At 41.1% G+C, this 18,478-nt stretch overlaps 1 protein-coding gene across 2 annotated transcripts in view; it reads right to left on the reverse strand.

Annotated features, from left to right (window-relative positions):
• Positions 1-6,073: 6,073 nt before the first annotated feature.
• Positions 6,074-18,478, reverse strand: part of FREM3 (FRAS1 related extracellular matrix 3) — an 82,315-nt gene continuing 69,910 nt past the window's right edge. For both annotated transcript variants that reach the window (XM_040418503.1, XM_040418504.1), the window contains exons 22-24: positions 9,569-9,756; positions 9,123-9,269; positions 6,074-8,029 (exon numbers count right to left, since the gene is read on the reverse strand). In XM_040418503.1, coding sequence (XP_040274437.1) covers positions 7,505-8,029; positions 9,123-9,269; positions 9,569-9,756 — 860 coding nt within the window. In that variant the 3' untranslated portion in view covers positions 6,074-7,504. The remainder of the gene's footprint in view (positions 8,030-9,122; positions 9,270-9,568; positions 9,757-18,478) is intronic.

Genomic DNA, 18,478 nt, shown 5'->3' on the forward strand with positions numbered 1-18,478 from the left:
CCTGGAGCCGGTCGGTTGCCCTGACTACCTGGGGAGCAGTGGGAAGACAGTCTGGGACTTGGTGTCACCCTTATTCGGCAAGGGGTACCATCTTTATGTGGACAATTTTTACACAAGTGTGGCCCTCTTTAGGCATTTGTTTCTAGAACGGATTTGCGCCTGTGGCACCGCGCAAACTAGTCGCGTGGGCTTCCTCCAACGGCTTGTAACCACCCGTCTTGCAAGGGGGGAGAGGGCTGCCTTGTGTAACGAAGAACTGCTCGCGGTGAAATGGAGAGACAAGCGTGACGTTTACATGCTCTCCTCCATTCACGCAGACACGACAATCCAAATTGAGCGAGCAACCCGTGTCATTGAAAAGCCCCTCTGTGTCCACGACTATAATGCGCTCATGGGAGGGGTGGACTTCAATGACCAGATGTTGTCTCCGTATTTAGTTTCCCGCAGAACCAGACGCTGGTATAAGAAGGTGTCTGTATATTTAATTCAATTGGCGCTCTACAATAGTTTTGTTCTCTACAGTAAGGCTGGGAGAACACGATCTTTCCTCAAATTCCAGGAAGAGATCATCGAGAACCTCCTTTACCCAGGAGGTTCCGTGGCCCCATCCCCCAGTGTAGTTAGCCGTCTACACGAGCGACATTTCCCCAGTGTCGTTCCTGGTACCTCAACCCAACCGTCACCCCGAAAAAGATGTTGTGTCTGTAGCAGGAGTGGAATAAGGCGTGACACCCGCTATTTCTGTCCTGACTGTCCGGACCACCCTGCCCTATGCTATGGAGAGTGTTTCCGGAAGTACCACACACAGGTACACCTAGCATAGGGATTGCATCTCACAGGACAGGCACACAGGGCTATTAGGGCCCTTTTACTCTCAGCTGCTGCAAACCTCTCCTTTCACCTGGGATAAAGTGCATAACGTACTTCGCCACATCTTTGGGCGATTTGCGCTTTGCACATTGTCCCATGGGGAAGGAGAGGTTTGTTCTATAAAGGTAAAAAAAACTAAACAAAAAAAAAATTACCGGTAAGTAAAAAAGTTAAAAAAGTTTAAAAAAGTTAATATGTTCTGTTCTAAAGTTAATAAAGTTATTGCTTTGCGGCCTGGTTTTTTCTTTTTTGTTTTGTTTTTTTTACCTTCCAGGTGGACCAACCGATCGACCAGCTGCAGCACTGATGTGCATTCGGACAGAAGCATTGCGCTGCTGTCAGATTACACGCAAGTCGGTGTATGCGGCGCTGCAAGACGAGATTTCTCCTCTGCAGTAAAAGATATGTTTGCCGAGGCATATGAGCTGAGGAGGTGGCGGTGTTCATATACTTTGGCAAACACTTTGTATATATATAAAAAAAAAAAAATCCCGGCAATGATTTATTCATCCACATCAATTGATGTGAATGGAGAAATCGGGTTTGCCAGGGCATACGAGCTGAAGTGGGTATGGATGTTGGGCGGAGCTCCTATGTCCTGGCAGACGCCTTTCCCCTCCTTTTTCTTTTTTTGGCAGAGATTTTTTCATCCACATTGATCGATGCGAATGAAGAAATCTGTGCCGTTCATTTTTTTCTTTCAGCCCAGAGGCTGAACGGAAAAAAAAAATCTCATTACCCGTATGCTCAATATAAGGAGAATAGCAGAAACTCCTAATGCTGGGCATACATGTAATGATTGCGGAGACCCTCAAATGCCAGGGCAGTACAAACACCCCACAAATAACACCATTTTGGAAAGAAGACACCCCAAGGTATTCGCTGAGGGGCATATTGAGTCCATGAAAGATTGAAATCTTTGTCCCAAGTTAGCGGAAAGGGAGACTTTGTGAGAACAAAATCCAAAAAATCAATTTCCGCTAACTTGTGCCAAATTTTTTTTTTTTTAATGAACTCGCCATGCCCCTCATTGAATACCTTGGGGTGTCTTCTTTCCAAAATGGGGTCACATGTGGGGTATTTATACTGCCCTGGCATTTTAGGGGCCCCAAAGCGTGAGAAGAAGTCTGGTATCCAAATGTCTAAAAATGCCCTCCTAAAAGGAATTTGGGCACCTTTGCCCACCTAGGCTGCAAAAAAGTGTCACACATGTGGTATCTCCGTATTCAGCAGAAGTTGGGGAATATGCTTTGGGGTGTCATTTTACATATACCCATGCTGGGTGAGATAAATATCTTGGTCAAATGCCAACTTTGTATAAAAAAAATGGGAAAAGTTGTCTTTTGCCAAGATATTTCTCTCACCCAGCATGGGTATATGTAAAATGAAACCCCAAAACAAATTCAACCACCTTCGACTGAGTACGGAGATACCAGATGTGTGACACTTTTTTGCAGCCTAGGTGGGCGAAGGGGCCCACATTCCAAAGAGCACCTTTCGGATTTCACAGGTCATTTACCTACTTACCACACATTAGGGCCCCTGGAAAATGCCAGGGCAGTATAACTACCCCACAAGTGACCCCATTTTGGAAAGAAGACACCCCAAGGTATTCCGTGAGGGGCATGGCAAGTTCCTAGAATTTTTTATTTTTTGTCACAAGTTAGTGGAAAATGATGATTTTTTTTTTTTTTTTTTTTTTCATACAAAGTCTCCTATTCCACTAACTTGTGACAAAATTTTTTTTTTTCCATGAACTCACTATGCCCATCAGCGAATACCTTGGGGTCTCTTCTTTCCAAAATGGGGTCACTTGTGGGGTAGTTATACTGCCCTGGCATTCTAGGGGCCCAAATGTGTGGTAAGGAGTTTGAAATCAAATTCTGTATAAAATGACCTGTGAAATCCGAAAGGTGCTCTTTGGAATATGGGCCCCTTTGCCCACCTAGGCTGCAAAAAAGTGTCACACATCTGGTATCTCCGTACTCAGGAGAAGGTGGGGAATGTGTTTTGGGGTGTCATTTTATATATACCCATGCTGGGTGAGAGAAATATCTTGGCAAAAGACAACTTTTTCCATTTTTTTATACAAAGTTGTCATTTGACCAAGATATTTATCTCACCCAGCATGGGTATATGTAAAAAGACACCCCAAAACACATTCCTCAACTTCTCCTGAGTACGGGGATACCAGATGTGTGACACTTTTTTGCAGCCTAGGTGGGCAAAGGGGCCCATATTCCAAAGAGCACCTTTCGGATTTCACAGGTCATTTTTTACAGAATTTGATTTCAAACTCCTTACCACACATTTGGGCCCCTAGAATGCCAGGGCAGTATAACTACCCCACAAGTGACCCCATTTTGGAAAGAAGAGACCCCAAGGTATTCGCTGATGGGCATAGTGAGTTCATGGAAGTTTTTATTTTTTGTCACAAGTTTGTGGAATATGAGACTTTGTATGAAAAAAAAAAAAAAAAATCATCATTTTCCACTAACTTGTGACAAAAAATAAAAAATTCTAGGAACTCGCCATGCCCCTCACGGAATACCTTGGGGTGTCTTCTTTCCAAAATGGGGTCACTTGTGGGGTGGTTATACTGCCCTGGCATTCTAGGGGCCCAAATGTGTGGTAAGGAGTTTGAAATCAAATTCTGTAAAAAATGACCTGTGAAATCCGAAAGGTGCTCTTTGGAATATGGGCCCCTTTGCCCACCTAGGCTGCAAAAAAGTGTCACACATCTGGTATCTCCGTACTCAGGAGAAGGTGGGGAATGTGTTTTGGGGTGTCATTTTATATATACCCATGCTGGGTGAGAGAAATATCTTGGCAAAAGACAACTTTTCCCATTTTTTTTATACAAAGTTGTCATTTGACCAAGATATTTATCTCACCCAGCATGGGTATATGTAAAAAGACACCCCAAAACACATTCCTCAACTTCTCCTGAGTACGGGGATAACAGATGTGTGACACTTTTTTGCAGCCTAGGTGGGCAAAGGGGCCCATATTCCAAAGAGCACCTTTCGGATTTCACAGGTCATTTTTTACAGAATTTGATTTCAAACTCCTTACCACACATTTGGGCCCCTAGAATACCAGGGCAGTATAACTACCCCACAAGTGACCCCATTTTGGAAAGAAGACACCCCAAGGTATTCCGTGAGGGGCATGGCGAGTTCCTAGAATTTTTTATTTTTTGTCACAAGTTAGTGGAAAATGATGATTTTTTTTTTTTTTTTTTTCATACAAAGTCTCATATTCCACAAACTTGTGACAAAAAATAAAAACTTCCATGAACTCACTATGCCCATCAGCGAATACCTTGGGGTCTCTTCTTTCCAAAATGAGGTCACTTGTGGGGTAGTTATACTGCCCTGGCATTCTAGGGGCCCAAATGTGTGGTAAGGAGTTTGAAATCAAATTCTGTAAAAAATGACCTGTGAAATCCGAAAGGTGCTCTTTGGAATATGGGCCCCTTTGCCCACCTAGGCTGCAAAAAAGTGTCACACATCTGGTATCCCCGTACTCAGGAGAAGTTGAGGAATGTGTTTTGGGGTGTCTTTTTACATATACCCATGCTGGATGAGATAAATATATTGGTCAAATGACAACTTTGTATAAAAAAATGGGAAAAGTTGTCTTTTGCCAAGATATTTCTCTCACCCAGCATGGGTATATATAAAATGACACCCCAAAACACATTCCCCACCTTCTCCTGAGTACGGAGATACCAGATGTGTGACACTTTTTTGCAGCCTAGGTGGGCAAAGGGGCCCATATTCCAAAGAGCACCTTTCGGATTTCACAGGTCATTTTTTACAGAATTTGATTTCAAACTCCTTACCACACATTTGGGCCCCTAGAATGCCAGGGCAGTATAACTACCCCACAAGTGACCCCATTTTGGAAAGAAGAGACCCCAAGGTATTCGCTGATGGGCATAGTGAGTTCATAGAACTTTTTATTTTTTGTCACAAGTTAGTGGAATAGGAGACTTTGTAAGAAAAAAAAAAAATAAATCATCATTTTCCGCTAACTTGTGACAAAAAATAAAAAGTTCTATGAACTCACTATGCCCATCAGTGAATACCTTAGGGTGTCTACTTTCAGAAATGGGGTCATTTGTGGGGTGTTTGTACTGTCTGGGCATTGTAGAACCTCAGGAAACATGACAGGTGCTCAGAAAGTCAGAGCTGCTTCAAAAAGCGGAAATTCACATTTTTGTACCATAGTTTGTAAACGCTATAACTTTTACCCAAACCATTTTTTTTTTACCCAAACATTTTTTTTTTATCAAAGACATGTAGAACTATAAATTTAGAGCAAAATTTCTATATGGATCTCGTTTTTTTTGCAAAATTTTACAACTGAAAGTGAAAAATTTCATTTTTTTGCAAAAAAATCGTTAAATTTCGATTAATAACAAAAAAAGTAAAAATGTCAGCAGCAATAAAATACCACCAAATGAAAGCTCTATTAGTGAGAAGAAAAGGAGGTAAAATTCATTTGGGTGGTAAGTTGCATGACCGAGCAATAAACGGTGAAAGTAGTGTAAGTCAGAAGTGTAAAAAGTGGCCTGGTCTTTCAGGGTGTTTAAGCACTGGGGGCTGAGGTGGTTAACTGAAGGTCCATTGGAATACTAAACCCAGGACACACAAGCGTTTAACTGCTATTTTGTTAATTTAGAGGGCATTGTTTGTGGTGTATTTCTGGGGTATCTTCAAAAACAAGCTCTTGGTCGTTCTTTTCTCTGTTTTTCTCAGCATTTTCTCTATAGGAGAAAAATAGCATGAGGAAAATGCTATGGGCAAACACATTAAAAGAAAAGCCACACAAAACGAGGCTAAAACAAAACACTTATTCTGGAGTTATTTTTTTAATCAAATTATTTTTTCATCAAATTAATTTCTTCAACTAATCTGCTATATATGAACATGATCTTAACCAGCCCGATGCTTTCAACCACTTCCTAAGTACAATAAGTGAATATACTCAACGTACATAGGGGAAGGTAGGGTAGTATATTAAAAGATACTTTTCTCTGTCTTATGAAGAAACAATGGTGATGAGACAGAACCGAAAAAGAAGTGAAAAGGAACATAAGAAGAAAAAATTTAGCATATAACGAACATTCGTATGAAACTTATGAATGAATACAGATTAAATACAAGAAATTTAATATTGAAATGTCATACTGAAATACGATCATTGGCATAAATATTCCTGAACATTTCTTTGTGTTGCCATAGCAGCAGTAAATACAACAGAAGAAAATCCAATGATAGCAAAAATTGTATAAAAACATCGTACAGTAATCCCTTGAAATGTAAGACAGACCATTGTCATAAATAGTGTTATTGACTAAGAAAATACCTAACAAATTAATTCACTAGTGCATTTTGTTTTAGCACCATTTGCAAAAAAAAAAAAAACACTTTATGCCTTGTTTTACACTGTGTATTTATGTCCTTTTGCGCCAATTTATACTGTAGATTCACAGTTGTCTACACAAAAAGTTAAAAAAATATTTGTTAGGAAAGGTAAAAAATAAAGCAAAATACTAAGATGCATCATGTATTCTAGCCTGGAGCTAAGGTCCAATTTCTGCTGTGCTCAGATTTCTCAGCATTCCTTGGTGGTCTAAGATTTCCCCTGCACCAAAAGGGAATGCGTCTAATTTATGATGGGGCGCACAGCTCATCATAAATTAGCCACATTCCCTGGCAGTCTGTGCACCAAAAGTGAAATCTATGCCAACTCGGACCTAGCGTAGATTTCAGTCTTCTTTTATGTCTGAAAACTGTCATAAAAGAAGATAAGTATGCCGTACCTAATGCCAGAGGGGGTACCTGAGCACTCCTCATTGGCACCAGCTGGATACTTAATGATCTGATGCTCTCAGTAGTAATTAATGCTAGAAGCATCAGGTACTTATGCTCCTGGCTGATGACCACAGTTGTCCTCCTGAAGTCAGCTATATCTCCATCCTCAGGACAGTGATACAGTTGAATACTGTAGTGAGTGCAGCAGTATTTTGTGCTGCATTGTATTATTTGGTTCTGCTGTGTCTTCTGTCAGTTTGGACCTGCCTAAAACATGGGGCCTCTTATGGGTTTTATTTCAGGGCCATTTTAAGCTCTCAGCCTGCTCCAGTACACATTAGATGGTTTGCCAGTCCCTCCGAAAATCGGAATGTTCAGTCAACATTCACAAATGTTTATGGCCCCCTTTAGAGCTACCTGAGAGACTTTTTGCTCTGGCTTACGAGGGGGAGGGACCCTCAAATAGCCAAATACAACTTGATGAAAGGGGTTTTCCAAAGAGGAGGTGTTAAAACCTTTAAATAATGATAAATAAGACTAGAGACTGTTAAATTGGTTTGCCAGGTTCAATATGTAGATGAAATCAGGCCGAATTGCTTCTTGGAGAACCCATAGTTAATAGCGGGTGAAAATATTTGCTATCCCTATCCAACACATTTGAAAAAGTTTTGGTACCAAACAGCCAATGAATAGTTCATCAATTTTGGATAGATTTAGTTGGGGAAAGAAGATATATAAAAAGGTCCAAATAGTACCAAAATGTATAGGCACAAAGAAATCAGAGGAACTTAAACTTCATGTCCGATCTTCTATACCTCACAGTTGTCACTGCTGCTGTTTCTAGTGGTTACAGTTTCACGGCTATTGCAGTGACTATTGGAGGCAGTCTTTTTATCAGAATGTGAGCGTCCTCTGCATTTTAGTAGCACAATAATGATAACTGTAGTGCAAATCAGGAGCAACAAAGCAGCCAAACCTCCGATGACTGGCATCACAGTGCCCTGTGGATCCTGGCCAGTAATTTCTAAAAATGGTTTGTCATATAGTCCACTGCCCGGTAAAGTGTCCTTGCCGGAGACTCTTTTAGAGTTTCTCAGAGCAATGTGCTGAATGTTTGTCCCTCTGTTCTTATCTGCACCAATGTCTTGAGTAAGTGCTAAATTATCCTTATTTTCTCTTCTGCTTCTCTTCAAAAGAAACTGATCATTTCCTACGGCTGTGCTACTCAGGGTGTGGTGGTAATCCACACTACGTTTTCCAATGCCCCTGTTTGCATTTTCTCTGGAGCGGACTGTATAGATAGCATGAATGAACCATTCACGTCCAGCAGCCACCTAAATGTAATGAATTGGAAAAGACACATTTTATTTCTTGAATATTAGAAAACATTTAGTTTAATATTTTAGCTTTACATTGGCACTAATGAGAGAGCTGCTGAAACAAATATGTATGTAACTCTTTCTGGAGGCTCTATAAAATATTCGATATTTGAAAAAAGCGGTGATGTTGGAAACACATGAAATTAACCTCAAATAGACCATAAATGTTAGGTTTAGTGACACTACAACTAGGAGTAAAGCTATCCATACATACTGGATAAAAATGTGCAGATTTTTGTATATAAACCACCTATCTAATGTGCATGGAGGATTCTAGGCTATCCAACAAAGGCTGATGAATCTAAACATGCATGGTCTTTTATTCCCATGGGAGATAAGCTTCTGCCAGATACATCTGGCAGCTCTTTATTCTCCTCATCCCACTGAAATATAGATGCACACTCATCTGAGCCAAGAGAGGTCAAAAGAAATACTGTAGCTCTTTGAGGTGTATGGCCAAATTAAGGCTGTTGTCAAAATAAAGTTAAATCTCAGATCAACACTTAAAGGGGCTCTCTAAGACTGGGAACACCTTTTTATACGGCCAGTCATGGTGAAGGGCTAAAATAAAAAGACTCACCGGTGCTTGGGTTCCAGTGCTGAGCTTGACCAGAAGTGTAATGTCCCATCTATATGCACACCACTGTTAGCCAATAAGTAGCCTCAGTTTTGATGTGTACAGGCACGGTACCTGGCTGGTGCCACTACTGAGGTCATTGACTTGCCAGCAGCGGTGATGTGCATGTAGATGGCACATCACACTTCCGGTTCAGCAGGGACCAATAGCACATGAGAAAGAATCTTCGTGCTAGACCTGGAGCACCTGTGACAGCTAAGTGTTGCCAGTCTCGGAGAACCTCTTTAACATAATCATTGATTACATTCTTTATAGTGTATTCTTCAGATCTTTTCGTCTTATGGGTTATATTTCTGTTATCTGTATGCATTTTTTTAAAAGTTTCTACAATGTGCGGTGCTTGTTGAGGATGGCACACTGACAGTAAAATTTAGTATGCATTATAACAACAAAATTCTAACCACAAATTACCTGAAAAAGGGAATCTGATGACATACTAAAGCCATCTGATCCTGGCTGTTTCACCAGGGGGAGAGCTTCTGGACTGTCTGCTGCTAATTTTGCTTCAAATGGAACATTTCCAAATACCTTCCCTTGGGTTTCTGGTTGAGCTTTGTCCTGTTATTGAAGTAAAATACAACAGATTTTTTAAATGTTTTTGAGTTGTATAAGCAGTTATTTAGTATTTTCTAGTGTTGTAGTATGAAGATTATCTATGCCCTATAACACAAATGTTGTTGCACATAATAGATCAGTTCCTGGACAATACGGATGAATCTATAACACACATAGTCACCTCTTAACTAAATGCAGCACCATTAATTTTTGATAATTGCCAGACTTCGACTTACTGTATATTGGTAGACTACAATGAGTTTAGTAGGTTAGTACACTAATGTAGCTATGAATTAACATACCAGTATCTTAAACTGATATAGTAAGGTGGGAGAATCTGCAAGGCATCCATACTCCTTGTTGTCCGGATTGTATTTAGGCACATAACCATCGGCTCCAGTACATAAAAATACTTTCTCAATGTTGCAGATGAATGAGTCTCCAAGGTTTTGAACAGGATCCACCATGACACGTCCATAAATTGTGGATCCTTAATTGAAAGAAAGAATAATTCAAAATTGTCATTAACAGATGAAATGCTTAAACACCATATGTTAACAAACAGGGGACTAACAGTTGGGTATAATAAATAAAGAAAACCTCATTAGTAAGAACAAGGGGTGTTATATGATCTGCTGATATCAGGACGCATCTCACTGCCCTGTGGCCTAATTGGACAGCAGACATATGACAAACCAGAAAGTAGGATTCAAGAGCGTGGGATAAGAGAAAATTGCAAATTAGGTAAATAAAAAAAAAAAAAAAAGGGGAAATGGGAGCTAGAGTGAAAAGTAGGGTATAGCACAACTTCGGATTTTAAAGCAGTCATGCAGCACAGCTTACCTTGAATCGGCTGTGCTCTTCTATCTTGTAATCCGTCCAGTAGTTTATGAGAAAAACAACTTTTATGATTATGCTATTAGCCCCTTAGTGTGCCCAGTAACGCCCCTCTTACAGTGTCCAAAACGCCTTCCTTCCGACTGCCTAACCGCCAACAGCCTCTCATCCCTCTCCTCCCCCTCCCTCACGGCCGAACGAACTCTCGCGCAGGCGCAGTACCCACTGAGAGCTGCGCCAGTGCGATCTGCAGGAGACTGAGGGCAGGAGCTTCATCCTCGTCACTGGGCATGCGCCGAGCCTAGTGACGTCCGATGCTCGCTCTTCCCTCAGTCTCCAGCAAATCGCCCTCAGTGGGTACTGCGCCTGCGCGAGAGTTCGTTCGGCCGTGAGGGAGGGGGAGGAGAGGGATGAGAGGCTGTGGGCGGTTAGGCAGTCGGAAGTAAGGCGTTTTGGGCACTGTAAGAGGGGCGTTACTGGGCACACTAAGGGGAACAAAACGCCCCTCTGGGCACCTTCAGGCCTAATTAGCATAATCATAAAAGTCGTTTTTCTCCTAAACTACTGGACGGATTACAAGATAGAAGAGCACAGCCGATTCAAGGTAAGCTGTGCTGCATGACTGCTTTAAAATCCGATTTTGGGTTAGGGGAGGTGACAGAATCCCTTTAAAGAAATATATTGATAAGACAAAAATAGGGGAGGACTATGTATGCTGAGTAACAAAAAATATTGGGTGGCAAGGGGCGTTATTTCTTACATGTTCTACAGGCTCATGTATGTATGAAATAGTACAATATACATACTTATATAACTAATATACTTTTTATAACTTTTTACCAGAAACGTTTCCTTCTTTAAAAAAAAACACAAACACCAGTCATGGCAAAATAATTTTTTTGCTGTGGTTCTTCAGAAACAGCAGTGGCACAGCTTCTTGCTGCACAACTACCCGAACATGTAAACATATCTGTAAAGTTTAGAGGGTTTTGTGTATCTGTCATCATAGATAGAGATGGCCTTGCGGTTTTCCTGGCGCTCGTTTCGCGGCGAACTTTGCGCGTTCGCAATTCGCCGAACATGCGAACATATGCCAGTGTCCGTCGGCGCCATATTATTTTGCATTGCGCCGAACTTTGATCCATGACACATCCATCAGGTGGGACAGGACAGCCAATTGAGATGTTTCAGCACATGGACACACCCCCACCCTATCACAAAACCCGATCTGGCAGTCATTTTACATTTTGTGTTTTGCCAGTGTAGGGAGAGGTTGCTTTGTGGAGCAGGGACAGGCTGAAGGGACACCAAACGCTAGCTAATAGGTCCACAAAAGTCCTTTTAAGGACTGGTATAGGTGTGCTATCGATAGGTGTGATATACTGAGGGGTGTAAAAAACTTATAATATACTTTCTAACATAGAAAGTATATTATAGTGCATTTGTATTGTGCAGCAGTTGTGTGCGGTTCTGCTGCGATACCACAGCTATATAGAGGGACAAACGCTATTGGAACAACTATTTGCAACGGGTGTGATATACCTGTTGCCCCCCAAAAAAACTGATTTAAGGGGTGTGATATACCTATAATATACTTTCTAACATAGAAAGTATATAGTGCATTTGTATTGTGCAGCAGTTCTGTGCAGTTCTGCTGCGATACCGCCGCTATATAGAGGGACCGGCGTTATTGGAACAACTAATTGCAATGGGTGTGATATACCTGTTTCCCCCCAAGAAACTGATTGAGGGGTGTGATATACCTATAATATACTTTCTGAACATATGTTTTATTGTTTTCAAAAAGGAATGTTATATACATTCTATGAGTTGCATGTCTCATTATACAGTGTAAATAAACAGTATTTAACAATACTACAAGAGATGTTTGTCCTCATCATCCCCAACATAGGGATACCAGGGCAAAATTTATGAAAATTACTATAAGGTAACATTGGCAAAGTAAGGAAAAGGGGGCGAAAAGAAGGGGAGGGAAAGGGAGGTGTGTGACAAGGAGTGATAAATACATCTGTACTTTACTTATCTATTAGGACTTTGTTGAATTTGGAATAAAGCCAGTAGTGCCATATAGTTTTAAAATTGGCTCGTTTGTTAGATATACAGGCATTGATCATTTCATATAAACAGTTGTTATTGACAGCGTTTACCATTTCCATCAGTGGAGGAGGGTTTGGATTTTTCCAATAGTAGGCAATCTTCACTCTAGTAGCCACAATCACATGGGTGATAACTGTCCTGATAGTTGGGGGAAATATATCTAGATCAACGGAGAGTAGGGCTTGAGATATGGATAGTGAAATTGGGATATTACATATTTGTGTAAGAATAGCATTGACCGAGCTCCAGATCGTTTAATCTTACTGCATTCCCACCAAATATGTTCCATATCAGCTTTTTCCGCAGAACATCTCCAGCAGACTTGGGATGATAGGGGGTACATCTTAGATAGTTTATGGGGTGTATAGTACCATCTAGAAAGTATTTTCCTAGAGTTTTCAAGGTGGTTTACACATTTAGAAGAGGCACTTATAATCGAGAAAGCAGTGTCCCATTGTTCTAGAGAAATATTCAAGTTTAATGTAGATTCCCATTTCCTCAATAGGGGGGTCAGTGGTGAGTCTGATCTCTCCGTCATAAGGTGATAACTGAGAGATAGGGCTTTGAGAGTAGTTAATGGGTTTCGTAACATTTTCATTATATCAGAGGTGTCAGTGGTCGTGGGGAAATTCGTCCCAGATAAAAAATGTCTGACTTGTAAGTACTTGTAGAAGTCCCTATGGGGAATTTTGAATCTCAAGGACAAGTCTGTGAAAGAGCTTAAAATATTGTTGGTGTAAAGTTGACTCAGGTTTGTGATTCCTGAGTTAATCCAATTATGGATCTTTAGATTTGGTATACACTTCTCCACGTCCTCTAGGGGAAAGTCTGTTAAGGAAATGTTAACAAGGTTCAATTTGGTCGTCAATAGAGTCCATACTTCAAGTGCAGCTTGAATTTTGGGTGGCATCTCTGGAGAGCGGAAGGATTTCATTAGTGAATTTGAGATGAAGAATATTTGGGGGTTATCTACACCCATTATATAGTTTTCGATTGTGATCCAATGGTTGTCCGGCTGGTTTAACCATGTATATCTCATTTGTTCTAAAATGCACGCCCTGTAGTATTTAATTATGGAGGGGAATCCCAGTCCCCCTTTTGGAATGGGTAGGCACATTACATCTGCTTGCATTCTTAGTTTTCTATCTTGCCAAATATACTTAATAAGCATTTTGCAATTTATCATACTATTTAGTTCGTTTTTTATATTTTCTTTTAAGTTGTTAAGGTTTACTGTTAGGAGATTAGAGAACGATGGGGTTAGCTTAATTCCAAGGTAAGTGATGTGTTCAGAATTCCACTTAAAGGGGTAAGATCTGAATCTTTTAGACCTAGGTAAAGGACTTGGGTTTTAGCTATGTTTAAGCTATAGTATGAGATAGAGCTGAATGACTTTAATATTTTCATAATGGTGGGTAGGGATATTGTTGGATTGGTTAGTGCCAGGATAATATCATCGGCAAATAAACCGATTTTGTGGTTTGCTTCCCCAATTTTTATACCTGAAATTAGTGGGTGGGCCCTTATGCTTTCTGCCAAAGGTTCAATCGCCAATGCGAAGATAATGGGTGACAGGGGGCACCCCTGTCTTGTTCCATTATTGATTTGTAGTTGGTTGGATAGCATTCCGTTTATAAGGACATTAGCTGACGGTTTGGAGTATAATGCACTTATCGCTTGGGTAATTTGTCCCCGTAGTCCAAATTTGGCTAGTACTGTCTTCAAATACCCCCAATGCACTCGATCGAATGCCTTCTCCGCGTCTAGGGACAGAAGCAAAGAAGGCACTCGTCTTGCTCTGGATAAATAAATGAGGTCGATTATGCTCTGGTGCTATCTAGGGTTTGTCTTGATTTAACAAAACCTACTTGATCATGGTGAATAAGATGGGGGACACATAAAGATATTCTATTAGCTAGTAGCTTTGAGTATATTTTTAGGTCAGCGTTCAAAAGAGAGATCGGACGGAAATTTTCTGGAAGATCGAGAGGTTTGCCTGGCTTGGGTATAGCTACTATAGTAGCTTGGAGCATTTCTGGTGGTATATTTCCTGTGGACATTATATGGGAAAACGTGGATAAGAGGAAGGGAGACAAAATATTCCCAAATATTTTGAAATATTCATTTGTTAATCCATCAGGGCCTGCAGATTTATTATTTTTGGTTGATTTGATAATTTTCAAAATTTCTGTGACGTCAATTGGTTTGTTGATTTGTTCTAACTGTTTTGGGGAAAGAGTGGGCAGTGAGATACCAGATAGGAATGTATTGATCAGGTCTGGAGTCGGTCGTGGTACTGATTTATTGTCTTTTAGGTTGTATAGAGTAAAATAATAATTGGCAAAGGTATTAGCTATTTCTTGGGGGTTAAATACCTTTTCCTTATTGGGGTTATAAATATATGGTAATTTTTTCCTATTCATTGAGGATTTAACTTTGTTGGCCAATGTCTTGCTTGCTCTGTTGCCTTGCGCATAAAATCTCGCTTTTGATCTTCTTAAATTCTGTTCAAACCTATTTTGGTGGAGTTGATAAAGTTCGTATCTTAGATCTCTGAGTTGATTTATAACAGTTTGGGAAGGGTTTGTTTTGTCTATGGCTTATAAATTGGTTATCGCTGCGCATAGTTGTTCTGTACGCATGCGGTTTTGCTTTTTTAGATAGGAGGAGATACGTATGAGGTGACCTCTTACAAAAGCCTTATGGGCGCACCAGATTGTAGTGGGTTGGACATCTGGGGTGGAATTATGCTTAAAATATTCCATGAGTACTTCTTTGATTTGGGATTGAGTAGAAGGAAGAAACAGCTGATAATTGTTGGTACGCCAAGGAGTATATGTGGGTTGATTGAAACGTTCTGAGATTTGACAAGATACCGGTGCATGATCGGACCATGTTATGGATCCTATATTAGAGGATGGGACTTTTCGTAGGGTCCATTTGTCCACTAATATCAAGTCAATTCTCGAGTATTGTTTGTAAGGGTGAGAATAAAAGGTATAATCACGCTCTGATGCGTGTAAAACTCTCCAGACATCGTATAAATCTTCTGACAATAGGTATTGTGCGAATTGGGAGGAGGGTTGAGAAGTGGTGTGGTTTGATTTATTTATTATCGGTGATGGTGGTAAATTGAAATCCCCACATATGACCAGGTAACCTTGTTTAATGGATAAGGCAGTCGTTATTACTTCCTTGATAAATGCAAGTTGGTTTGTGTTCGGTGCATAGTGTATATAGGGTATAGTGTATATAGGGTATTATTGATGTTGCATATCACTATAACATATCTTCCTTCACTATCATTTATGCTCTGGATCAGATGAAAAGAAAGGGAGTCCTTAATAGCATTGATTACTCCTCTTTTCTTGTTCATCGCCGATGATGCAAATAAATTGGAGAATTTTTTATGCTTGAGTCTATACATATCAGACTCATTCAAGTGGGTTTCTTGAATACAGACCACGTCACTTTTGAGGGAATTAACTTCCTTCCAAAGTAAAGATCTTTTAATAGGACTATTTAGCCCATTTACATTAATTGAAGAGATTTTTATGACCATCGCCGGTAACAAAAGAGTACAGAGCAAGTAACACGGTAAATTGCACAAAATGTAGCAGAGCAAGAGCAGGTACCTTAATCAAGATACTGCAATCGCCCTTTAGCCTAAAACAAAAAACAAAACACAATTTCACTTGTTACCTAGTGTTTAACAGTGGTGTTGCAATAGAAGGGAGGGAATAGGTATGAAGGAGATAAGGAATGGAGATTAGGAGGAGTAGAGGATTAGATAAAGTTAATCTGAACTAAATCACTTTATCTATAACAAGTAGAAACAATAAAGTCCGGTTCAAAGAGAACCAACTGGATACCAAAATGTATCCAGGTATTGACGGAGGCGGGATTAGTAGTGCAGGTGGGTTATCTCCGTAGAGAACCTGCGGTACAGAATGTAGAACATTTATAGCAGTCTAGTGACCCCTATATAATAGAAAGGATATGTCCTTTAAAGAGGGAAGGAGTATTCTTTCTTGCGGGGGAGAGGATTCAGGTCCACTTTTTAGTCAGGGTAGGAGGTCTTTTCTTCTGAGGTGAGATGGTGTTCTCATCCACCGTAGTTAAGGACTATTTCTGGAGCAGCTTCATGGTGTCGCTTGGGGAGGAGATTGTGTGTGTAATTCCGTTCTTGAAAATAGGGAGTTTTACCGGATAGCCCCATTTGTAAGGGATATTGTGATCCCTGAGAATTTTAGTAGCGCTTGAAAATTCCCTGCGTCTGTTCAGGGTAGTTGCAGAAAGATCGGAGAATATTAGTATATTCTTGAATCGGTCAGGGAGGTCTTGTGTTGAATTTGCTGCTTTAAGGATTAGCTCTTTGAAGTGATAGAAGTGCAGCCTGGCAATAATATCTCTGGGAGCAGCGTTAGGAGCGCTTTTGGGTTTAGGGATCCTGTGCGCTCTATCAATTAGTAGATCTTTCTGTTCCGCTGTTGGTACTAAGGCGACAAAGTAATCAGCGAGGAAGTCCTTAATAGTGTCAGGGTCAACGGTTTCTGGAATTCCTCTAAATCTTAAGTTGTTACGCCTAGTTTTGGTTTTCAAGGCAGATATTTCGTCCTCAGCATCGTTATGTGCGTCCACCAGCTGGTTGTCGGCGTTGGAGAATTCTTCCATCTTGTCTTCAATATGGGCTGTTCTTTCTCCAATATGAGTTATATCTTTTTGTAAAGCCGAGAGTGCTGTGGATATGTCCTTTTGTATAGAATGCCTTAGATCACCTAATAGGGACCTTAAAGTGGCCTCGGTAATTGGAGCAGAATGACCACTAGTAGCAGTGAGGATAGGAGGTGAGTGTGGCTCTTGTAACTCCTGGGGCAGATTCCCGGAAGCACATATAGCTGATGTATCTTGCAGCATGTGCTTATATGTGGCAGTTAATGGGTCATGCTGCCTTGTGGAAGATGAGGGGTTAACAGGAGAGAAGGAGGGTGAGTTAATTGGAGGACTTCTACCTCTTGCGCTTTTAGTGCGCGCTGCAAGGAGCTCACCTCCATATCCTGCCTCCGGCGCCTCGTGGTGCAGAGAGCGGGCGCCATCTTGGATTTCTCCTGCGGCTCTGAAGGTCACAATTTTGCTCGGCGGGCCCTCTTTTCTTTTTATGCGTCCCATCATCGGTAATATTGGGAAGGTTCGGTAAGTCCCTCTGCTGTTTTGGGGTAAGTGAGGGCTCACTATCCTGCGCTTTGAGACGCTTTAGTACCCCTGGTGAACGGAGCTAGTGCGGCGTGCGACACCGCTCAGCTCCACATCCGGACCCCTATAATATACTTTCTAACATAGAAAGTATATAGTGCATTTGGATTGTGCGGCAGTTGTGTGAGGTTCTGCTGCGATACCGCAGCTATATAGAGGGACAAAGGCTATTGGAACAACTATTTGCAACGGGTGTGATATACCTGTTGCCCCCAAAAAAATTATAATTGAGGGGTGTGATATACCTGCTTCCACCAAATATTGATTGAGGCCTGCGATATACCTGCTTCCACAAAATACTGATTAAGGGGTTTGATATACCTGCTTCCAAAAAATATTGATTGAGGCCTGCGATATACCTGCTTCCCCAAAATACTGATTAAGGGGATTGATATACCTGATTCCACAAAATATTGATTGAAGCGTGCGAGATACCTGTTTCCACATAATACTGATTAAGGGGTTTGATATGTCTGCACCCACAAAATATTGATTGAGGCCTGCAATATACTTGCTTCCACAAAATACTGATAAAAGGGGTTGGAATACCTGTTTTCACCAAATATTGATTGAGGCCTTCAATATACCTGCTTCCACAAATACTGCTCTTCTCTAGGGAGTTAGGCACAGAGTCATTTTGAAAATGACAGGCAGAGGAAGAGGCAGTCCGTTCCGCAGGGGTGAAGGGGTCAGTCAGGTGCACCAGGCCAGAGCCTAAGTGGGAAGTTGGAGAAGGCGCGTGCAATTACTTCAAAGGACGCAGCAGAGTTGGTTGAGTGGCTCATTCAGCCTTCCGCTTATGCACCCTCCTCATCCTCTGTATCTACACCCTCCTCATTCTCTGCTGTGTGCACCCCCAAAGACACCACCACCACCACCATAGCCCCTCCACTTGAGTCAGAGGAATTTTTTGACATTGGATGAGGATGAGGAGGTAGCAACAGCTGCCACCCGGCGGTCTGACAGTACCCAAATCAGCCCAAGGAGGGATGTCCCTGCTGTTG

Source organism: Bufo bufo, chromosome 2 (assembly GCF_905171765.1).
Source record: "Bufo bufo chromosome 2, aBufBuf1.1, whole genome shotgun sequence".
Taxonomy (NCBI): domain Eukaryota; kingdom Metazoa; phylum Chordata; class Amphibia; order Anura; family Bufonidae; genus Bufo; species Bufo bufo.